This window comes from Oncorhynchus masou, chromosome 16, assembly GCF_036934945.1.
Source record: "Oncorhynchus masou masou isolate Uvic2021 chromosome 16, UVic_Omas_1.1, whole genome shotgun sequence".
Taxonomy (NCBI): Eukaryota; Metazoa; Chordata; class Actinopteri; order Salmoniformes; family Salmonidae; genus Oncorhynchus; species Oncorhynchus masou.
Genome location: NC_088227.1, coordinates 26,349,447 through 26,374,799, shown reverse-complemented (window position 1 = coordinate 26,374,799; position 25,353 = coordinate 26,349,447). Strand labels below are relative to the sequence as shown.

Genomic DNA, 25,353 nt, shown 5'->3' with positions numbered 1-25,353 from the left:
ATAAGAAATTCAGCAATCACAGAACAACATGTGGTGCAGGTTTTAGGTTTTAGGTGTTAACCACAGTAGTCAAATAGTCCAATAACTCTCACTGCCCACACCTCGCATCAGACAGAAGTGGTGAGTTTGTGCGTCGTGTGTGTATGTGTGTGTGTGTGTGTGTGTGTAAACACAGAGGATGGCGATAGCGTTTTTATTATATTTCAGAATGACAAATAGTTAGACATCATTTTTTGTTTCAATACACAAGAATATCTTTATAGACAATCATTAGCTAGTTGAAACCAAATTAAATCATTTGTACACTTATATTTTACAATAAACACTGTAGCTTTTCACTGGCTAATGCAATTTGCAGGAAGGTATTGCTATTTGTATAGTAATTACAGTTGATATGAAAAGCCCCAAAATAAGTTATTTAAATACTAATTACATATACAGAATGTGCAACTCTTGTTAACCATTTCATATATGTAATTACGTTTTCTGTAAGACTGCAAAAGTAAATTGGAAGTTAAGTAATTGGAACAGGTTAATTCATGAATTATTATTAATTACATTTGTACATTGACTTGGCATTGGGAACTATACTAAGATAACTAAATACCAGTATAACCCATTCAATCAAACCCTTTACATTACCTGAAAACAAATGTCTGCTTACAGACTTAAAGAACATTTTGCCAATTTTGCTTAAACATTTTTTATTTACTTTCTAAAGTGCATTTTACAGTGACAGTATTTTTTACATCTTAAATTTTAGGTATTTTTGTTTCTTTAAAAACTCCGCCTACAAGTGTCTCCCAGGCTAACCTGGAGCTCCACTATGATTGAAGAGAAAAGGCATCAAACTTCTATCGAGTGTCCACTGCAAAAGCACCCCTGCGTTACACCACTCTGCAAACTTGTATTTTGAAACCCGAGACAAGGGATAAGACTTGAATATTGTTTGCAATATGTAGTACTTCACATAACTAGAATAACATTACAAAGGTGGTTCCATTCACACCGGTCTTGGACTAGGAATCCACTGCTAGGGACTCACAGGTCTGGTCTGCTGGTCAGTGAATGGAGATTCAGTCCATTCCCATTCTCATCTGTACTCCCTGACTGTGTCTCTCTCTAAGACACCCCCCTTCTTGTTCTTGTTCTTCCAAGAGAGGCTCAGACGGACATGATAAACCAGCTGTTAGCTGGGTCTCTGTGGAACAGCTGTAGCACTCCTCTTTGCCCCTCCTTCTGAGTGGATCATCTACATCATGTCTCAGTCTGTCTCTGTGGTCTACAGTACTGAGCTGGTCTATGGCTGGCCGTTGAACATGGAACACTGTGTTTAAATTAGACTTCATGTGGATCAACATCTGTGCTTAACAAGAACAGCAAGGACACTACCGACAGAGCTATGTGGCTGCTCGCGTGTGTGTGCATGTGTGTGTGTCTTCTACTAACAATCACTGTCATTACAAGCACATTCAAAACATATTGGCCCGGTGAGGCTTTGAGGAATCAAGCCTTAGTCAAAGATGGGGGTTGAAATGCCTGCTGTATTTATAATGCTGAGTACATGAATACGTATTAATCTAATTGTTTTTTTTTACATAATGGTAAGGCAACTTAAAATCCGCCTGGATAGATATATGGAGACGATATTGTCTGCAAAGAAAAGCTGATCTCCCATGTAAGATTATTAGAGCAGTACTGTGTAGATAGTGTTGTTGTAAGGACCTACATATTGGAGGATTACATGCAACCAAGAAATCTGCAATATAATCTGAAATACTGTATAAACTCATGTCGAGATCTGTCTGACTGTTTATACTTACAATGACTGACATTCAGACTTTGACATTCCACAAAGCAGACACACAATACTTATTGTACACATACTGTAAAAACACCTTGAAATTAAAATATATGGTTCAGTATATTACAAAAACACTATAGCATGATAGAAAATAAGGATTTTAAATCTTAATATAACAGCAATCTTGCCTATTTCATGTTTTGTGTTATTTGTTGTTGTTGTGTTATCTGCAATAAACCATGTTCTCCAATCTACTGTAGCATTTAGCAATGGGATTAACGACAAAGGTGAAATCTGCACATTGAAAGAAATTGCTTTGGCCAAGCTACATCCTCTCACTACTCTCTAGTGCTTTTCTATTTGCACAAGAGATACAAATCAAGCACTTCTGAAACACAGAAAAAAACATCATTTAGTCTTTAAAAGGAGAGTCAAAAAAAGAGTAAGAAAAGTGTGCTAATTTCCTCAAAGGCAGTTCTCAGTATTTTAAGACTGGGGGGGGATGTTTCAGAAGGGAACAGTCAGTTTTAAAGGCATCTGATAACTGTTCTCGGCAGTCGGAACAATCTCACCGTAAACATCTGAAAGAGAGGAATAGAAAGAGAGAGAGACAGATTGATAAAGACGGGGGCCTAAGAGCAGGTTGCTGCTCATAAGTCTCAAGCGTTAGCTGGGCTGCAACTGCAAACCACCCGCACTCCGTAGTCCAGTCAAAAGTCTCAAGCGTTAGCTGGGCTGCAACTGCAAACCACCCGCACTCCGTAGTCCAGTCAAAAGTCTCAAGCGTTAGCTGGGCTGCAACTGCAAACCACCCGCACTCCGTAGTCCAGTCAAAAGTCTCAATAGGTGCTGGAAGCTGTGCTGTGGTCACGTTCACAGTTATTCAGTTCTGCATTTATTTGCAACTGTGCTTTTGTCTCAACTGTGCTTTAGTCTCAACTGTGCTTTAGTCTCAACTGTTTCCCGTAGCCGTTCAACTGTCTCAGTTACACCTGCATGGGCTCCACTGTCACGGTTACGACTGTCCGTCTCTGTGTGCGCTGACCAATCGGGCCTCGCTCACAAGTCTACGGACGTGCCTCTCGTCCCGCACCCCCACTTCCCACACACCGCTCTCTGTGAGAGAGGACACACGTCCCAACGTGTCATATCCCGCAGCTGCCATCGGTGTGGCGTACATGGGTAGGCCGATGGACACGAGCCAATCAGAGACGGTGCTCACGTGACCTGGGGAGAGCGGCTTCCTGCACATCTCTGTCAAACCTCCAAACGGGATCTGAGGAATACCGGGAAAAACATTTAGGAATTTTGTGTAATAATAATACATAAATATCCATAAATATATATCCATAGCAATGACACCGTAGTAACATTTCCTGCAGTCAAATGATCAAATCGCCCTCTAGTGGCCTCATGGGTGCAATGTTATTCATATTTTTTATAATTTCATAATTGATGAATAACTAAAAACACACTCAGAAAATCTGGTGTTTCTATGTCAAACAGTTGTATTATATTTCAGTCTTCTGTGATATACAGTGCATTGGAAAAGTATTCAGACCACTTGACTTTTTCTACATTTTGTCAAATTACAGCCGTATTCTAATATGGATTAAATAGTTTTTCCCTCTCATAAATCTACACACAATACCCCATAATGACAAGGCAAAAACAAGCTTTTAGAATTTTTAGCAAATTTACAAAAATAGTGAGTCTTGTTTCCCATGGTCTGAGAGTCCTTTAGTTGCCTTTTGGCAAACTCCAAGTTGGCAGTCATTTACCGAGGAGAGGCTTCAGTTTGGCCACTCTACCAGAAAGGCCTGATTGGTGGAGTACTGCACAGATGGTTGTCCTTCTGGAAGACTCTCCCATCTCCACAGAGGAACTCTGGAGCTCTGTCAGAGTGACCATCGGGTTCTTGGTCACCTCCCTGACCAAGGCCCTTCTCCCCCGATTGCTCAGTTTGGCCGGGTGGCCAGCTCTAGGAAGAGTCTTGGTGGTTCTAAACTTCTTCCATTTAAGAATGATGGAGGCCACTGTGTTCTTGGGGACCTTCAATGCTGCAGAAATGTGTTGGTACCCTTCCCCAGATCTCAACACAATCCTGTCTCGGAGCTCTACAGACAATTCCTTCAACCTCATGGCTTGGTTTTTACTCTGACATGCACTGTCAACTGTAGGACCTTATACAGACAGGTGTGTGCCTTTCCAAATCATGTCCAATGAATTTAATTTACCACAGGTGGACTCCAAACAAGTTGAAGAAACATCTCAAGGATGATCAATAGAAACAGGATGCACCTGAGCTCAATTTAGAGTCTCATAGCAAAGGGTCTGAATACATATGCTTTAAAAAAAAATGTTTAATCAATTTACAAAAATGTCAAAAAACCTGTTTTCGCTTTGTCCTTATGGGGTATTGTGTGTATATTGATGAAGATTTTTTTATTTATTTAAATTTTATTTAATAGATTTGAGAATAAGGCTGTAAAGTAACATAATGTGGAAAAAGGGAAGGGGTCTGAATACTCTGAATGCAACATATATTAAGTGTAATATTGGGATGCAAAATGTCATACATTTCAATTCTATATCTCTATATCTAATAATGTTCACATACCGTTTTACTCATTTCATATGTACATACTCTAATCTATTGTATTCTAGTCAATGCCACTCTGACATTATTTATATATTTCTTAATTCCGTTATTTTACTTTTAAATTTGTGTGTATTTTTGTGAATTGTTGGATACTACTGCACTGTTGGAGCTAGGAACACAAGCATTTCACTACACCTGCAATAACATCTGCTAAATATGTGTATGTGACCAATAAAATGTGATTCGATTTGGTACAGGTGTCTTCTTAGACCATATTTGTTTAAAACTACCAAGAAACACTCTGATTTAGCCCACTACAGGAAAAGCAAGTATTAAACATATCATTAGAGGAAAAGAACAGGTGCTAACTTTGCCCTGGTCGACTTTTGTAGGTATTTTCTTATAACTGCATTGTTGGTTAACGGCTGTTAGTAAGCATTTCACTGTAAGGTCTACCTACACGTGTTGTATTCGGCGCATGTGACAAATTGACTTTGATTTGAAGACCATGTAAATGCTTATTGAATCTGTCCCATAAAGTACTCACAGCCATGCGGTGCTGCTTACGGAGCTGCTTGACGCGAACCTGGTCCATGTTGGATGCCACATCCTTCACTGGCTGCTCCAAGTCCTCACTGTAGCGCTGCATCAGGGGCTGGGGGATACCACACCGACCATGCTGGAGGGAGAGAGAAATGGAGAGAGAGAGAGACTATGGATGAGTGGGGAGAGTAGGAGAGGGACACAGACAAATGCATACACACAAACAAACACGCGCACACGCATACACACTTGAAAAATGTTGGCATGAGAACTCATGCACATTAGGAGAAGTGGTTTCCATTGATATATACCCTATCCCTGTGGGCACAACAACTCAATACTGATACTAAAACCCCAACCATGAAAACCCTAAGTAACCATGACCTGAAGTAAATCTGTAATACATCTGGGATGCTAGGCAGAGAAAACATATTTCAAAGGGCTAGTGGAATTCTCTCCCCACAGCCTACGCCCAGATTAGACAAGCCAATCAGAAGCCATAGTGGCTCCTCGCTCCGTTTAAATACAAATGTCTGTCGGCCCCAGTCAACACCATAAAGTCACAGATCTAAACACAACATGCAGACTGTACTGTGCACTTTTATTGACTACGGTCACAGTTTGTCAACCTAAGTCTCTACAAGAACTGAATGTTTTCGAACAGCTCAGACACCAGGGGCTGATGTAGGAGCTAGCTCTCTCACTTTATTTGCTCATTTAAACATTATGAGTCTGGAGAGGCCCAGTTTCTGTCTGTTCATGAGGGATTGAAGTAGACTAATAATGTGAAATAACGAGTCAAAACACTGGCCAACTGACGAGCCCATTGGCTGGGAGATAAGCTCAGTTACAGAGACACGCAAACGATGCGGGAGATCCCATAACATGTCATAGCTGGACTAGACTAGCCAATGGTTGCCATGCATGAACAGAGAATAAAAGGGAATTCAGTGGGGGAAAACTTTTAAAACTCTCTCTCTCTCTGTCAATAGCTCCAGACACCTGGAGTCATGTCCAGTCCAGGACAACCCAGCCAAACTGGACCGGAGGCCACTCAGGGTGAAGGAATAGAATAGTGTATGTAGATGTAGAGCCACAGCCAAGTGTCCTGTCTGACCCTAACAAAGCCCTTCTCTGAAGACGGCACCCCTAGTGACTGGACAGTGTCTCTGCACTGCAGCATTATTCCTCACTAATATAAACCCAGCAGTACAGTGCAGTGCTGTCTGTGTGTCTGTCTGTCTGTCTGTCTGTCTGTCTGTCTGTCTGTCTGTCTGTCTGTCTGCCTGCCTGCCTGCCTGTCTGTGTGTCTGCGTGTCTGCCTGCCTGCCTGTCTGTCTGTCTGCGTGTCTGTCCGTCTGCGTGTCTGTCCGTCTGCGTGTCTGTCTGTCTGTCTGTCTGTCTGTCTGTCTGTCTGTGTGTGTTGGACTCTGGTTCCGGCACGGTGTCTGACTGTTTAATAACCCCATGCCTTCACTGAGCTTCAGCCTCCTACAGAAGATTTTCCCTCCATTGTCTTGCTCTCTCACTCTGCCCCCTCTTTTTTTATTTTTCTCTCTATCTTTCTATCTTTCTTTCTGCTGTATGGATACCAAAGCAACCCACTTCCACTGTTGACAGGAAGCGAGAGCCATATGACAGGATATAGGATACAGTCTTGTTATGTCTGAGTGCAGTAAACAAAACGGAGAATCAAAAGGCCTTGACGGCCAGGAGACAAAAACTCAACCTTCTAATGCTTCTAATAATGTATTTATTGACCTGCAGTGTGTCCTTTAGTAGATTCCTACACTGACTTCTAATGTCCTCCCTCACAGAGTGGGCCAGTGGTCCAATCTGCACTGGTTTTTAAAGTGTTTCTTTCATTTCTTTAGTTGTGAGATGGTCTTAAAGAAGCATACCCACATCTACGTGTGTCCTGTATAACCCCTAGCTGTGACAAACTGGCCTGTGAGTGTGAGTGAGGATGTGGAGGTTGTGTGTGTGTGTATTCTACACACTAATAACAGGAATATAACCATAGAAGCAGGCTGTGGTGGATGGGTGTGTGTGTGTATTCTACACACTAATAACAGGAACATAACCATAGAAGCAGGCTGTGGTGGATGGGTGTGTGTGTGTATTCTACACACTAATAACAGGAACATAACCATAGAAGCAGGCTGTGGTGGATGGGTGTGTGTGTGTATTCTACACACTAATAACAGGAACATAACCATAGTGTGTGTGTATTCTACACACTAATAACAGGAACATAACCATAGAAGCAGGCTGTGGTGGATGGGTGTGTGTGTGTGTATTCTACACAGTAATAACAGGTACATAACCATAGATACAGGCTGTGGTGGTAACTGACTTTGTCTGAGTAGGGTTCCTCTGTGAGGTCGATGCCCTCGGCCTCCAGTCTCTGCTCCAGCACACTGTGGAGATCGACTGCCATTTTAGCATAGGACACCTTCCTGGCCACCGCCATCTTGCCACCACCGCCCTGGATCTGAGCCTGAGGGCAGGCCGCCTCGGGCAGGTCAGACAGCCAGGGAGGGGGCACGGCTGGGGGGGTGCCTGGTTCCTCTGGCTCTGGACAGCAGGTGGTGGTGGAGGCAGGGGAGGCTGGAGAGGGGGAGGCAGGGGTACTGGAGGCCTTACTGGGGAGGGCTGGGGCACTGGGGCTGCTGATGACAGGGCTGGGGGAATGAGAGTGGGTGGAAGTATAGGAATGAGTGGGGGAGGAAAGGACAAGGGAGCGGTGGCGTATCCCATTGGCCAGGCGCTCCTTGGATTTCTTGACTGGAACGGGAGGGGGGACTGGGGGCTTTTTGGGGTGAGTCCGGTTGCTCCTCTCCCTCAGCTGGGGTTCAGGAGGGCTGGGGAGGGGGCTGGGGAGGGTCTCCTGGGGCTGGGGAAGCGGGGCGGTGGGACAGGGGGGTCTGAGGGGCAGCTGGGAGGGCACAGGGGGTTGGTCAGAACGCCCTTTGGGGCTCACAGCACTCCCTCCATTCTGAGCCAGTGATGAACTCCCATCTCCATGACCCTGGAGGCCCTTCACCCTGCTGCTGTTACCCGACTTGGAGACACCTTTAGCGGGCTTAAGCTCCAGGCTGTAGTCCTTCTTCTGGTCGAAGGCCTGCTCCCAGTGGAGGTCCCCGAGGGAGTGGGATCTCTTCCAGGCCTGGGGCCCGGTAGCCTCCGGGGGCCCGTCCACGTCCTCACAGCTGCGGCTGGCCGGCATGGGGCTCCGGCGGGGGCCCTTCCTCAGCCCCAGCAGGCTGAAGCCCCTCAGGGTGGGCTTGAGGAAGAAGTGCTTTGTGAACTTGGCTGTGCGCTCCAGTTTGCTCTGCTGCAGGGCCTCAGTAGACTGGGTCATGGGCAGGGTGGGGTAGTCTGGGGATTGGAGGCCCGCAGAGGAGCGGTTGGAGCGAGATGTCTTCCTGGTCTTGCCTGAAACACAGTAAAACATATCCCTCTTCATTTTAGAGCTGGGAACGGTTGCATAAATATATCCTCAGAATTTGAACTAAAACAGACTTCGATGGGGACATAACAAAACTGAGAACTGAAACTAAGGTGTACTTACTGCATGTACTGGATGTAATGGGTTTCATGTCACTATGGGTTCTGTGCCATTTGTACAGCATTTTTAATTTATCACTATCAGCTGTGAATGTGAACTTCCTCTAAGAGGACATGTGAATCTGGAACAATCCCGTTCACACACAGAGCTTTACAGCAGTGACACTGAAGTGTTCCTCTTCCATTGTTCAGCCTCTGACCCACAGCCTTATACATCAGAATGTTGATCATGATTAAGAGTACAGTTGGACCCAGGGTCATGGGTTATCTGTCAGTAGAAAGCATGAAAACATGCATGTTACAGTATAAATCCATATGTCATACTGCATATTCTACTTACACCACATGTTTATGTGGGTATGACATAGCTAAGACAAAACTAGAATGCGTTACGGTGAACTAGCTAGAGTAATAACAACAACAAGAAAATTATATTTTTTTGTGATTGTAGCCTTATGAGTGCAATACTGCCAAGTGGGGCAGATGTGGAGAACTAGAGCTGGGCGATATGGACAAAAATATATAGAATGTTCATAACAATGTGCACCACAGTATTTATTTATATTTACCATTAAAACCCTACACCTTCCAGTCTTTGCGTTAAGCTAGTTAGCATTAGCTGGCGATACTACCTCTTACTTCCTTCATACTGGATGCAGAGACATAAAAATGGTACCCACGAGTTTATCTGACTCTGGGGAAAATCCCAAACTATCCTTTAACAATCACCCATATTTGCAAAAGTTCTTCATTTCATAACCCTGTAGGTTATTCATCACTATGAACGATATCAACAAAATGTCCATGATGGTCAGTGCAGATCATTTTCAGTTTATCGTCCCAGTTCTATAGAGGACTATACTTTCTTATTCCAATCCCGATGGTGCTATTATCATAATACAATTTCAGACGCAGGTATAAAAGTAGGAGGTTAGAGGCCAATTTACCATCATGGCTTATTGGAACAACATGCACACGTGTGTAAAACAGCACTAGATACCGCATGGCAAGCCTCATGCAATAATGAATAGTGAAATGACATCACACACATCATACACAAATCAGTCATTTATCTCTACTAATTTGGACAGCATTAAAAGATTGATGCAGATTGAAGTCAGTCTGACGTCATTGAAGTTAATGTGGTGTTTCAATGTGCTTGTTACTGCCAATTTCACCCACAATGTTGCCTGATATTTGTCCCAGCTATCCCCTATCTCAGGCTAGCTTCCAATCATTTGTTTAATAGATATTCAAGACTTGCTATCAGGGCATAATAAATAAATATTGACCCCAAAGTCAAAATAAATCAATGTTTAAACACAGACACTGAGCAATGCTGATTCTTTGTGATAGTGGTACATTTGTAGTTTTCTCTTTGTAGCTCATTGTAATGTCCGGAGAAACAAGTATGACAATGCAAAGTGGATCACAGTTATGTAACTGTTATGCTCTGAAGACCATGTCCAATATATATATATATACAGTATATATATATATATATGACAGGGATGTGGGCCTTGTCGGGTGTCTGAAGTAAATCCTTTGCGTCCGACTCGTGTGTGTGTGTATATAATTATTTATATATACACACACACACACGAGTCGGATGCAAAAGATTTATATATACTGTAAATCCTTTGCAGTATATACAGTGCCTTGCGAAAGTGTTCGGCCCCCTTGAACTTTGCGACCTTTTGCCACATTTCAGGCTTCAAACATAAAGATATAAAACTGTATTTTTTTGTGAAGAATCAACAACAAGTGGGACACAATCATGAAGTGGAACGACTTTTATTGGATATTTCAAACTTTTTTAACAAATCAAAAACTGAAAAATTGGGCGTGCAAAATTATTCAGCCCCCTTAAGTTAATACTTTGTAGCGCCACCTTTTGCTGCGATTACAGCTGTAAGTCGCTTGGGGTATGTCTCTATCAGTTTTGCACATCGAGAGACTGAGCAAAACAGCTCGAGCTCAGTGAGGTTGGATGGAGAGCATTTGTGAACAGCAGTTTTCAGTTCTTTCCACAGATTCTCGATTGGATTCAGGTCTGGACTTTGACTTGGCCATTCTAACACCTGGATATGTTTATTTTTGAACCATTCCATTGTAGATTTTGCTTTATGTTTTGGATCATTGTCTTGTTGGAAGACAAATCTCCGTCCCAGTCTCAGGTTTTTTGCAGACTCCATCAGGTTTTCTTCCAGAATGGTCCTGTATTTGGCTCCATCCATCTTCCCATCAATTTTAACCATCTTCCCTGTCCCTGCTGAAGAAAAGCAGGCCCAAACCATGATGCTGCTACCACCATGTTTGACAGTGAGGATGGTGCGTTCAGGGTGATGAGCTGTGTTGCTTTTACGCCAAACATAACGTTTTGCATTGTTGCCAAAAAGTTCAATTTTGGTTTCATCTGACCAGAGCACCTTCTTCCACGTGTTTGGTGTGTCTCCCAGGTGGCTTGTGGCAAACTTTAAACAACACTTTTTATGGATATCTTTAAGAAATGGCTTTCTTCTTGCCACTCTTCCATAAAGGCCAGATTTGTGCAATATACGACTGATTGTTGTCCTATGGACAGAGTCTCCCACCTCAGCTGTAGATCTCTGCAGTTCATCCAGAGTGATCATGGGCCTCTTGGCTGCATCTTTGATCAGTCTTCTCCTTGTATGAGCTGAAAGTTTAGAGGGACGGCCAGGTCTTGGTAGATTTGCAGTGGTCTGATACTCCTTCCATTTCAATATTATCGCTTGCACAGTGCTCCTTGGGATGTTTAAAGCTTGGGAAATCTTTTTGTATCCAAATCCGGCTTTAAACTTCTTCACAACAGTATCTCGGACCTGCCTGGTGTGTTCCTTGTTCTTCATGATGCTCTCTGCGCTTTTAACGGACCTCTGAGACTATCACAGTGCAGGTGCATTTATACGGAGACTTGATTACACACAGGTGGATTGTATTTATCATCATTAGTCATTTAGGTCAACATTGGATCATTCAGAGATCCTCACTGAACTTCTGGAGAGACTTTGCTGCACTGAAAGTAAAGGGGCTGAATAATTTTGCACGCCCAATTTTTCAGTTTTTGATTTGTTAAAAAAGTTTGAAATATCCAATAAATGTCATTCCACTTCATGATTGTGTCCCACTTGTTGTAGATTCTTCACAAAAAAATACAGTTTTATATCTTTATGTTTAAAGCCTGAAATGTGGCAAAAGGTCGCAAAGTTCAAGGGGGCCGAATACTTTCGCAAGGCACTGTATATATATATATATACACATGAGTAGGACACAAAGGATTTACTTCAGACACCCGACAAGGCCCAAATCCCTGTCATTCGCATGAGGACGAGACGGAGATATCGCGGACGTAAGTCCGCCTCTACCATCAGTCCTATTAGCCAACGTGCAATCATTGGATAATAAAATAGTTGAGCTCCATTCAAGACTAACCTACCAACATGACATTCAAAACTGTAATATCTTATGTTTCACTGAGACGTGGCTGAACAACAACATGGATAACATACAGCTGGCTGGGTTCTGTGCATCGGAAAGATAGAACAGCTGCCTCTGGTAAGACAAGGGGTGGCGGTATGTGTCTATTTGTAAATAACAGCTGGTGCACAAAATCTAATATTAAGGAAGTCTCAAGGTTTTGCTCACCTGAGGTAGAGTATCTCATGATAAGCTGTAGACCACACTATTAACCAACAGAGTTTTCTTCTATATATTTTATAGCTGTCTATTTACCACTACAAACCGATTCTGGAAATAAAACCACACTCAATGAGCTGTATAAGTAAACAAGAAAATGCTCATCCAGAGGTGGCGCTCCTAGTGGCTGGCGACTTTAATGCAGGAAAACTTAAATCCGTTTTACCTAATTTCTACCAGCATGTTACATGTGCAACCAGAGGGAAAAAACTCTAGACCACCTTTACTCCACACACAGAGACGTGTCTCCCTCACCCTCCATTTGGCAAGTCTGACCATAACTCTATCCTCCTGATTCCTGCTTACAAAAACTAAAGCAGGAAGTACCAGTGACTCGCTCAATACGGAAGTGGTCAGATGACGCAGATTCTAAGCTACAGGATTCTTTTGCTAGCACAGACTGGAATACATGTTATATATGTTCCGGGATTCTTCCGATGGTATTGAGGAGTACACCATATCAGTCACTGGCTTCGTTAATCGATGACGTCGCCCCCACAGTGACTGTACGTACATACCCCAACCAGAAGCCATGGATTACAGGCAACATCCGCACTGAGCTAAAGGGTAGAGCTGCCGTTTTCAAGGAGCGAGACTCTAACACGGAAGCTTATAAGAAATCTCGCTAGACCCTCGAGCCATCTAACAGGCAAAGGGTAAATACAGGACTAAGATTGAATTGTACTGCACCAACTCCGAGGATGTGGCAGGACTTGCAAACTATTACGAACTACAAAGGGAAGCCCAGCTGCGAGGTGCCCAGTGACACAAGCTAAAAGATTTCTAAGATTGCTTCGAGGCAAGCAACACTGAAGCGTGCATGAGAGCACCAGCTGTTCCGGACGACTGTGTGATTGTGTGATCACGCTTTCGTTAGCCGATGTGTGTAAGACCTTTAAAGAAGTCAACATTCACAAGGCCGCAGGGCCAGACAGATTACCAGGACTGTAGTGGAGCAGGTTGAGAGCTTCAAGTTCCTTGGTGTCCACATCAGCAGCAAACTATCATGGTCCAAACATACCAAGACCGTCGTGAAGAGGGCACGACAACGCCTATTCCCTCTCAGGAGACTGAAAAGATTTGGCATGGCTCCCCAGATCCTCAAAAAGTTCTACAGCTGCATCGAGCTGCATCCAACGAGAGCTTCCTGACTGGTTCATCACTGCCTGGTATGGCAACTGCTTGGCCTTCGATCACATGACACTACAGAGGGTAGTGTTAAAGTGTTAAACAAATCAAAATATATTTTATATGAGAATGCCATGAGTGTGCAAAGCTATCATCAAGGCAAAGGGTGGCTACTGCGCCTGTCTCCGATCACTATACAACGTGACATGTCCAAACTTTTGATTGGTACTGTATATATAAAGTCCTAATGCATGCAAGAGGATGGTTAAGACAGGTACAGATGTAAAATCTTAATTTGAGTCAGTTTGCTACAGCAGAAAAATAATCCCGCGTCAACAGAAAATGTGAATTATTATGTGGATTATAATTGATGGACATTTTTGTAGGATACATTTTGTGGAAATGAATAGAAATTACAAAATGGCAAACTTCCCAGTACATTTTAAACCACGACAAGTTTAAAATGTCCTGGATTGCAGGAAATTTTCCTGCAACAGGTTGATCAAATTAAGATCCTACATCTGTATGGCTGTAGTAGAGAATTTATGAGGCAGAATAATGCAGATTGGATTATCATAGCGACTGAGTAAAGGCACAGTGAAAGAAGAGTTTATTAATTAAAACAAAACAAAATTAAAATGCAGAATGTACACTAAATGTTATGCAGCTAATGAGGAGTGTTAACGACTGAGATGGAGAAAAAAGAGACACGAAGAAAGAAGGAGGAGACATGAAATGAAGCAAGCAGGCCAAAGTAACTTCAATCAAAGAAGTGGTTTATTCCACAACACAAATTCCTACTGTAGTGGATTGCACATCTTTTAGAACAGTTATGACACACACACATAGAACAGAACAGAGAGAAAACATAGACAGAGAAGTCAATGATTCAAGCAAAGGTTTGAGTTAAGATTGAAGATCTCAACTTTAGGCGGAAAGCAAAACAAGTCTTTTTAAGGAGTTATAACTTTACACTAAACGTTCTCACAAATATAGATCTGAAATACACTTCCATAATTAGAAAATAGGCTTTTTTATATATATCCACTATCATAACAAAAAACAACAACATTTTAATCCAAGATTTTTGGGGCTTGTTTAGGCACATACGATCATTGTGTAACATGGTCATTATTGAAAATAAACACATTTTTTTAAGTGACTTGAAATGGCAGGTAGAACAGAGATTGAGCCAGCACTAGGCTAATGGAAGCAGAGTGGTCCACTCCCGCACCACCTACAGAACCATACTACAGTCAGTTATTGGGCAGTGACTTAATACTTTACAAGATCTCCGCTTTTACAATAACACCTTTCAAAAGAAACACTCTCTCATCGTGTCATAATCGGACTGGTCTCCCAGCAACCACTCAACCTCCTTGGGCGGAGGATGAGGAGTAGGGGTTTTCTGACCATTGTGAGATGGGAGGAACATCAGCACTGGAATTGAGTTGACCAGAGTAGTTGGGTGCATTTGAGATGTGGGGTGTTGTTCCCTTTGTACATAGGGCCTCATTGTAGGGTAGACTAGTGATCTAGGCCTGGGGGTCAGAGTCTTGTCCCCTAGGATAGGGCTTCTGCAGTGAAGACAGAGACAGCCTGGAGATGGAGAGAGCAGTGGAAAGAGAAAGTGGAGTGACAATGAGAAAAAGAAACAGAAAAAACGAGATGGGGGATGCATCACTCCCCTCACTACGACACTACGCAGCTAGGTGGGGTGGAGGTGAGTGGGGGTGTGAAGAGACAGCCTGGAGATGGAGAGAGCAGTGGAAAGAGAAAGTGGAGTGACAATGAGAAAAATAAACTACTCAGGTAGGTGGGGCGGAGGTGAGTGGGGGTGTGAAGTGGGTGGAGCTAGGAGACAGACATGGCGGATAAAGAGTGGAGGTTTGATTGGCTGGCCTTGGTCCAAAGGAGAGTGATGACGGATGGTTCATGTTAGAATGCAGAAGCATAGCATGGCAGAGTAGGTGGAAGAGGAATCATAGGAGCCACAGTCACTGTAGTGCTAGACTAGGCCCAGGCTAGGCTAACACCAGGCTAATCCCATCGGAAAGCTATGCTAGGCTAGTCATTACCATTCTCCAGGTTCTCATTGCTCTCATAGCAGCCGGAGTCACGTGGTGAGTCGCCCACCAGGATGTGGCCCTCTGATAGCAGTTTCTCCTGAGAGCCTGACAGGCCGCTCCGCTCAGGGTCGCTGCTGCCTACAGACACACACAATACACAGAAACCATATAGTCAGATATACAGAAACTTACACAACAATGTAGTGTAGGAATCATAGAGACAATGCAGTCAAACAGACAGAGCGAAAGGTTTGTGTGAGTGTGTGCGTGCGTGTGCATGTGAGTTCATGTGTGTGTGTACTCACTGTCATACTCTTGCAGTAGCTCCACAGCGGTGAGCAGCACAGCTCTGTGTTGAGGGTCTTTGATGTTGAGCTCATCTAGATCCTCCCCCTCCAGCAGCTTGAAGGTGTCCAGGTCCTCATAACCGTTAAACAAGAAGGTAGGCATGTGCTCCTGGAGGAGAGGCGATGAGAAAGAAGAGGGGAGGGGAGAGAAGAGGCTCTGGTTATCTCATGTTCTTTTACAACTGATTCCAGATAGTTTTTTTCCTACCCCTTGCGTGACTGTAACTGTTATAAGCTAAACAGATCAAATGGCCTAGCACCAGTTTTCAAAGACATGGGCAAAATGTTAATCTTGCAAAAACATACACAATGAGGTAAAAGAAATTGACCAATGTGGCTCCAGAAAAGGAGGGAAGAGTTGGGAAGGGTGGGAAAGAGAGGGATGAGGTAGAGGAAATTCTCTACCACACCTTTCACCACAGGCGACAAGGAGGATACACACACAATTTAACAAGAGCACAAAGCTAGTCATTACACCCTGTGGTGTTATCTCTTGGTGGGAGGACACCAGAAATCACGGTCTAAAATATCACACTACACCCTCTGTGTGTTTCGGAACAGGCACAGCTAAAGTTACCATCTCAGCCCTTTCAACAAGGAGATTGTGGAAACTGGTTCAGTCTAAAGTTTTGTCCAACCCACACATCTGAAGGGTAGAATACACACAGACTGCGTGTCACCACTGTAACCACAGAGACTTCCGTCCTTAGCTAAAAGGGACTTTCAGCTCTATTTCTGCTAAGATAAAGAAGGATGAGGCGAAACCAAAGACCACTACTCTACACAACCTTCTCATTTGAAGGATCTTCGTCTTTCATGTAACACCCTAGCATATTTGAAGGTAAAAGCATATTTAAAGGTAAAAGCACATTTGCTACAAGACACCCCTACAATCAAGTTGAAATGGAAGATTAAACATAGATCAAAATATGAAAAAGATGGCTACTCCGAAGCACACTCCACTTTGTCGTTGTGTTTTTAGCAACGCCCTGACCACAATGAGCTCTGTTTTATGTACAATTAGTCAGCAAGGTTATTACGTCGTCTTACTCTTGTTACTTTTGTTAGTCAGCTTTTTCTTGTCACTTTAAGGTGTACATACTGTATCCTTGATTTAATCACCAGTAAACCTGCATCAGTAAATGTACCCTAACCAAATCTGGACAAAAACATTTTCCCTAGTTCTCCTTTTAAATAAACAAAAGAGAAATCTAAATAAATACTTGCCAAAAACACTCATTTATCCAGAGCGTGACATGAAACAGAAACAGAACAAGGTGGAACAGTCTCAGTATAACGTCTTCGCATGGTCACCAGTTGTTAATGGAGGGTTTAGGAGGTCGTGTGTTTAGTCTGCTCTCCCACTCTACGTATGTGACGACGGAGATGACATGTGTACCTTGATGCACATGTACTGTATATAGTAGGATAGTAGTAGACTTATGGGAGGTCTTCAACCCTGTAATATAGTCTCTGCTCTGCCCAGGCAATGATCATGTACCGTTATGTTACTCATGTCCTTGAGTAGGGGAGAGCCAGGGACATAGCCTAGTCTGTAATCTGTCATGTCAGAGCTTCATCAGGCTGGGCTCATCCAGAAACAGCCCACCCATGGTGCTCTCTCCCTGGGGTGGCTGAGCTGCCTAAGCTGGGTGTTTGACAGAAGAGGCTGGGTGGTTGACAGAAGAGGCAGGATGTTTTTTTTAGATGGCTAGGATATGATTCTGACTGTAGGAGGGAAGTTGCAGGACTGCTATTCACCTTGTACAGAACACCTTAGCATTGGTGTGTGAGGTTTGTATAGAGTTGTGTGTATGTGTGTTCGTGTGCATGTTTGTGAGTGTGTTAAACAAATGCATGTGTGTTTGTGCGCCCCACGTGCGGGTGTGTAAAGGAGTGTGTGTCCAGTGTGTACCTTGAGGTTGATGCGTTCCAGCAGCTCTTCTACAGAGGTGGGTTTGGGAGGTCTGCCCTTCCTCCTTCTCCTCACGGGTCTCTTGGGCTTCTCCTCCTCCTCACTCAGCACGTCCACATAGATGAACTTAAAGGTGCCCACCTTGTTATTGAGCAGGCCCATCCACGTCCCCATGGGTGGCTTACTGATGATGTCGATCACATCCCCTTTCTGGAAGACACAAAACACATTCACATGAGAAAACGCTAAAACTATCAGCCATCAAGTGTGTGTGTGTGTGTGTGTGTGTGTGTGTGTGTGTGTGTGTGTGTGTGTGTGTGTGTGTGTGTGAATACGATGTGTTGAGGGTGTATATGAATTCAGGGTTGTGTTTATGAGTCAATAAGTGTCTGTGTGTTGCCCTTCATTTGAGAGAGTTAGTACCGTAGGGACTGTGTGTTTATACGTGTGGAGGTGAGTAAGTGTATGTTACCTTTAGTTTGAGGGAATCGGAATCGTAGGGGCTAGGGGTGAAGTCAGTGTGTACTCGCGCCCTGCCACAGAAGGGCCCTCTGTAGGGAGGCTCCTCGTCATCTCCATCCTCAGACTTAACACTCTCTCTGTTACTGGCTGACGAGTCTGTGGTGCTGACCGTCTGACCACCTGGAACACACAATGCAAGGACCACACACGGTCAAACCACAGATATACATTTCATATCATCCAAATAGATGTATTCAATACTCAAGTGATTTGAGTGTTTTGAAACTGAGCAAGTGAACATCAATTTATTTTAAGTGAGAGAGTTAGATGTACTGATCTATTCACACAAAGCCAAAGTATGTGTGAATACACATTAATAACAGCCTATCACTTGTAGCCAGTGTGTATATAACGTGCTGCTGTCTACCCATAGATGTCTCTCTGGATGTCTGATCTGTAATGATGAGTGTAGGAAGCAGAGAGAAAAGCCTTCCTATTTAATAATTAGCTTGTGTCTCAGCCTCTCGGGCCCTAGGGGCCCAGGCCAACACCAGTCAACAAGGGACACTCTCTCTCATTAACTAACTAACAAACATCAACCCAGCCCTCACAGACCTTAGTCTAACTCTAACCTCAAGACACGAGAGACAGACAGAATAATTATACATGTGTTCAGACAACTTCTATCTTTTTTTAACCTTATTTAACTAGGCAAATTGTCTGAACACATGCCAGGGTAAGATATGGTCAGTCACAACGTGAGAAGAAGCTTTCACCAGATAGGCCCAGATGATGTCACATGTCATCTCTGAACTCTCCAATGGGAGTAGGTGTGGTTGTGACACGGAGCTATAACTTGGAGTTCAGATCATAACAATGATGATGAGATGTATACTAGCTGACACAGCAGGCTTGATAAGGGGTTAAGTCTGTATAAGAATGTTGCCAGAGAGATGTAATGAGAGTGCCCCCTTGTGTCGCGCTTCGTGGACTGTCTTAATGTGTACTGTACCACACACACACACACGCACACGCACACGCACCCACACCCACACACACACACACACACACACACACACACACACACACACACACACACACACACACACACACACACAGGGTTCTTACTCATGGAGCTTTGTCCACTGAGAGAGCTCCGGAGGCTCTCCACTGATCCTCCAGCCTTTAGCTTGGGTTTCTCCAGAGAGTCTGTGTCTGGCTGAGGGGACTGGGGGGAGCTGGGAGTCCCATCTGGGCTCGACTGGAGGGTGGGAGGGGAGTGGGACAGAAAGGTAGAAGTGGAGAGCAGAGGGGTGAGAGAGAGAGAGAGAGAGATTAAGAAAGAGTTGGAGAGAGAGAAACAGTATCAGTCACATATTCCAAGATGGCGAAGCAGTGGGGATGTCTGTTTTGATTGTCTTGTCCCGTCCCTTGTATATTATGTTTTTCTTTGTATATATGTGTATTATTTTTCCATCTACGGACTGAACATATTCTCCTGCAACCCGCCTCACCCAATGTGGTAAGGATCTGCTATTTTTACACTTTTGAATCGGAATCCCCTTCAGAAGCTAGCGGTCAAACCCATCTGCCCAGGCAGCTCCTGCCAGCCTGCACAGCGCAATATCTACCCAGAGCATATCGGATTGCTCTTCTCTACCACATCTCCGGAATCCTATCGCAAACTCTGAACCTTTACTGCGGATCACCGCAGCTAGCTAGCAGCTATCCGAGTGGCTACTCCTATCTAACATCTCTGTCCTAAAGCAAGCACCAGTTAGCCTGGAGTTAGCCTTGAACTAGGCCCTTCTCACGGCTACCCGAAGAAATTCCATCAAGCAATCCCTGGGCTTCAATTACCTCTTTTGCCAATTGGCCTGGACCCTATGCTGCCGACACGGAGCCCCGCCAATCCATCACGACTGGTCTACCAATGTAACCGTCCGAGGGGATTTCATAGGACTGTCTCGTTGCGAGGTTCCCCTGAGGCCCATCTGCTGGCCTGCTGCTATCCCCGGCCTGCTAGCTGTCTGAATCGCCATGCCTCCAGCTCACCTAGCTACTCACTGGACCCTATGATCACTTGGCTACACATGCCTCTCCCTAATGACAAAATATGCCTTGTCTATTGCGGTTTTGGTTAGTAATTTTTATCTTATTTCACTGTAGAGCCTCCAGCCCTGCTCAATATGCCTTAGCTAGTCCTTATGTTACACACCCCACAAAGGTGGTGACTGCACCTGGCTTAAATGGTGCCTCTAGAGACAAAACCGCTCTCAATGTCACTCAATGCCTAGGCTTATTTCCACTGTACTCACATCCTACCATACTCTTGTCTGTACATTATGCCTTGAATCCATTCTTCTGCGCCCAGAAACCTGCTCCTTTTACTCTGTTCTGAACGCACTAGACGTCCAGTTCTTTTAACCTTTAGCCATACTCTTATCCTACTCCTCATTTGTTCCTCTGGTGATGCAGAGGTTAACCCGTGCAGCCCCCAGCATCACTCCCATTCCCCAGGCGCTCTCATTTGTTGACTTCTGTAACCGGAAAAGCATTGGTTTCACGCATGTTAACATTAGAAGCCTCCTCCCTAAGTTTGTTGAGATGAGTAATGTAGGGTATGTAAACATTATATTAAGTAGCATTGTTTAAAGTGGCTAGTGATATTTTTACATCAATTTCCATTATTAAAGTGGCTGGAGTTGAGTCAGTGTGTTGGCAGCAGCCATTCAATGTTAGTGGTGGCTGTTTACCAGTCTGATGGCCTTGAGATTTCTCCCTACTTTGATGCACCTGTACTGACCTCGCCTTCTGGATGATAGCGGGGTGAACAGGCAGTGGCTCGGGTGGTTGTTGTCCTTGATGATTTTTATGGCCTTCCTGTGACATCGGGTGGTGTAGGTGTCCTGGAGGGCAGGTAGTTTGCCCCCGGTGATGCGTTGTGCAGACCTCACTACCCTCTGGAGAGCCTTACGGTTGTGGGCGGAGCAGTTGCCGTACCAGGGGATGATTCAGCCCGACAGGATGCTCTCGATTGTGCATCTGTAGAAGTTTGTGAGTGCTTTTGGTGACAAGCCAAATTTCTTCAGCCTCCTGAGGTTGAAGAGGCGCTGCTGCTCCTTCTTCACGACGCTGTCTGTGTGGGTGGACCAATTCAGTTTGTCTGTGATGTGTACGCCGAGGAACTTAAAACTTACTACCCTCTCCACTACTGTCCCGTCGATTATCATAGATTTATCAGTGGTGACAGTTCCCTATTTCTGCAGTAGATTGCAACTTCGCCCCCTTTGGCAGTTCTATCTTGTCAGAAAATGTTATAGTTAGGTATGGAAATTTCTGGATTTTTGGTGGCCTTCCTAAGCCAGGATTCAGACATGACTAGGACATCCGGGTTTGCGAAGTGTGCTGAAGCAGTGTTAATGTATATACTGTACTCTATATCATCTACTGCATCTTTATGTAATACATGTATTACTAGCCACTTCAAACTATGCCAATTTGTTTACATACCCTACATTACTCATCTCATATGTATATACTGTACTCGATACCATCTACTGCATCTTGCCTATGCCGTTCTGTACCATCACTCATTCATATATCTTTATGTACTGTACATATTCTTTATCCCTTTACACTTGTGTGTATAAGGCAGTAGTTTTGGAATTGTTAGGTTAGATTACTCATTGGTTATTACTGCATTGTCGGAACTAGAAGCACAAGCATTTCGCTACACTCGCATTAACATCTGCTAAGCATGTGTATGTGACAAATACAATTTGATTTGATTTGATAATCGATCATTTAAAGAAGCATTTTTCCACGGCTGGCCATGCTTTCCACCTGGCTACCCTTACCCTGGCCAACATCTCAGCACCCCCTGCGGCAACTTGCCCACCCCCTCGCTTCTCCTTCACCCAAATCCAGACAGCTAATGTTCTGCAAAATCTGTATCCCTACAAATCAGCTGGGCTAGACAATCTGGACCCTCTCTTTCTAAATGTATCCGCCAAAATTGTTGCAACCCCTATTGCTAGCCTATTCAACTTCTTATTTTGTTTCATCTGAGATCCCCAAAGATTGGAAAGCTGCCGCTGTCATCCCCTTCTTCAAAGGGGGAGACACTCTAGACCCAAACTGTTATAGACCTATATCCATCCTGCCCTGCCTTTCTAAAATATTTGAAAGCCAAGTTGATAAACAGATCACCGACCATGTCGATTCCCACCGTACCTTCTCCACTATGCAATGGTTTCCCGAGCTGGACATGGGTACACCTCCGCCACGCTCAAAGTCCTAAGCGATATCATAACCACCATCGATAAAAGACAGTACTGTGCAGCCGTCTTCATCGACCTGGCCAAGGCTTTCGATTCTGTCAATCACAGCATTCTTATCGACAGACTCAGTAGCCTTGGCTTCTCAAATGACTTCCTTGCCTGGTTCACCAACTACTTCACAGATGGAGTTCAGTGTTTCAAATTGGAGGGCCTGTTGTCCGGACCTCTGGCAGTCTCTATGGGGGTACCACAGGGTTCAATTCTCGGGCCGACTCTTTTCTCTGTATATATCAATGATGTCACTCTTGCTGCTGGTGATTCTCTGATCCACCTCTACACAGACGACACCATTCTGTATACATCTGGCCCTTCTTTGGAGACTGTGCTAACAAACCTCCAAAAGAGCTTCAATGCCATACAACACTCCTTCCGTGGCCTCCAACTGCTCTTAAATGCTAGTAAAACTAAGTGCATGCTCTTCAAACGATTGCTGCCCGCAACCTCCCGCCCGACTAGCATCACTACGCTGGACGGTTGTAACCTAGAATATGTGGACAACTACACATACCTAGGTGTCTGGTTAGACTATAAACTCTACTTCCAGACTCACATTAATTAAGCATCTCCAATCCAACATTAAATCTAGAATCAACTTCCTATTTCGCAACAAAGCCTCCTTCACTGAAGCTGGAGACTTATATCTCCCTATCTAACTTTAAGCATCAGCTGTCTGAGCAGCTTACCGATCACTGTACCTGTACACAACCAATCTGTAAACAGCACACAGAGTTACCTCATCCCCATATTATTACTTACCCTCTTGCTCTTTTGCACCCCAGTATCTCTACTTGAACATCATGACTGTATGTTTGTTTATGTGTAACTCTGTGTTGTTGTTTTTGTCGCACTGCTTTGCTTTATCTTGGCCAGGTCGCAGTTATAAATGAGAACTTGTTCTCAACTGTCCAACCTGGTTAAATAAAGTTGAAAAAAATATTTTTAAAAATGAAACATAACAGTAGTTTTACTGAAGGAGAATTCACCATAGCCACTAGATGGCAGCGTGGCATGTAAAATAGCATCAAAAAAAAGTTAGATCTCATCAAGTCTCCTACCCGCTCCTTCCAAGCAACACATTCATGACTAATTCAACCTTTTCTGGGTCAAAGGACTGAAGTTCCAAAAATCTCTTCTGTTTATCTCTGAGGGAACAAGTTTTCAGCGCGCAGTCAAAAGATTGTGCCACTCCCAAGGCTTACTTAGTGTACCCTCTGACAGCCTAGATACCAGGCCAAAACCCATATTGTATTGTGATATTTGACAATGTGAATATGGTATGAATGCCACACACACACACACACACACACACACACACACACACACACACACACACACACACACACACACACACACACACACACACACACACACACACACACACACACACACACACACACACACACACAGTCCCAGAGCCAAAGCCCCCATGTCTTAGAGCTCTGGCCTGGCCTGTGGGATGCTTGCCTCACTGGATGAGCTCAGACCCTCCTAAACACACCCTACCCTCCACCTAGAGTCCAATCCTGGGCCTGAGAAAGCTGAGACCCGAGTGTGGACAGCGCCAAAAATTCCCAGCTGCGTGTGTGTGACGTCTGACTGTGTGTATGTGTGTGTCGCACATCTGTTTGTGCGTGAGAGAGCTGGGTGTCTACTTTGTAACCAACAGAAACATGTCCAGACACACACACAAGCACACACACGCACACATGTAGAGCCCATAATGAGAGCAGAACAACAATGGGGAGAATTCAGTAAACTAGGATCAAGACTTTTTATTCCATGAAACTTGAACTCTTCGTGAATTATAGGTTTGACCGCCCGTGTGTGTGTGTGTGTGTGTGTGTGTGTGTGTGTGTGTATGTGTGTATGTGTGTGTGTGTGTGTCTGTGTGTGTGTCTGTGTGTATGTGTGTATGTGTGTATGTGTGTATGTGTGTACCTGTTCAGACAGTGAGCTGCTGTACTTCTTAGACATGCGTTTTCTCATGGTCTCTTTGACGGACTTGACTTTCTTCCCCAGAGAGATACGAGACGTGTTGGGAGACTTGACGACCTCCCGGTATACAGCCTCTGGATCCTTACTCTGACAGGAAGGAGGGAGAGTGGAAAGAGAAAACAGAGACAGAAAGAGAGAGAGAATGTGTTTGAGTCTACTTCTCTCAGCATTGCGCCCCCTCAACCCTGAGTCATCAGTAATGTGGTAGTACTTACATTGTGCTCTGAGCCTGCACTGACCACATGGAGTGACCTGTTGGACAGGTCAAACCCTCCAAAACTACATGTCCTCTGTTAAAAGGAGAGGAAGGAGAGCCAGAGAGAGAGTCAGAGAGAGAGAGAGAGTCAGAGTCAGAGAGAGAGTCAGAGAGAGAGAGAAAGAGAGAGAGTCAGAGAGAGAGAGAGAGAGAGTCAGAGTCAGAGAGAGAGTCAGAGAGAGAAAGAGAGAGAGTCAGAGAGAGCGAGAGAGAGTCAGAGAGAAAGAGAGAGTCAGAGAGAGAGAAAGAGAGAGAGGTAGGAAAGATTTTGAACGAGACAGAATTCAAATAAATTAGAATCTATTCAAATGACATCAACTCTTATCCATGCCCAGTATGAGTCAAATCACAATGATTCATGCTTGGCGGAGTCATAATGGCAGCAGGATGATTCAGGGCTGTATGTTATATATGGGTTTGTGAGAGTTACCGTCTGGCTGTACGTGTATGTCATGTTATGGCCTCATATGGGACGGGCAACAGAAGTGATGTGATGTGAAACTGAAATGCATTTCTGTTTATTACATAATGTACATTAGTTATTGTGTGATCAAACTTAAACGAGGTGTTTGATCATTCATGGAGAATTGAATGGGAGTCAC

The 25,353-nt window shown here is 44.1% G+C and overlaps 1 protein-coding gene across 8 annotated transcripts in view; it reads right to left on the bottom strand.

The window, feature by feature from the left end:
- Positions 1-179: 179 nt before the first annotated feature.
- LOC135557756 (SAM and SH3 domain-containing protein 1-like) overlaps positions 180-25,353 on the bottom strand; it is a 321,252-nt gene continuing 296,078 nt past the window's right edge. For all 8 annotated transcript variants that reach the window (XM_064991329.1, XM_064991330.1, XM_064991334.1 and 5 more), the window contains 10 exons: positions 24,711-24,785; positions 24,439-24,582; positions 19,286-19,418; positions 18,168-18,337; positions 17,696-17,905; positions 15,739-15,889; positions 15,443-15,571; positions 7,306-8,387; positions 4,954-5,085; positions 180-3,080 (listed from right to left, as the gene is read on the bottom strand). In XM_064991329.1, coding sequence (XP_064847401.1) covers positions 2,820-3,080; positions 4,954-5,085; positions 7,306-8,387; positions 15,443-15,571; positions 15,739-15,889; positions 17,696-17,905; positions 18,168-18,337; positions 19,286-19,418; positions 24,439-24,582; positions 24,711-24,785 — 2,487 coding nt within the window. In that variant the 3' untranslated portion in view covers positions 180-2,819. The remainder of the gene's footprint in view (positions 3,081-4,953; positions 5,086-7,305; positions 8,388-15,442; positions 15,572-15,738; positions 15,890-17,695; positions 17,906-18,167; positions 18,338-19,285; positions 19,419-24,438; positions 24,583-24,710; positions 24,786-25,353) is intronic.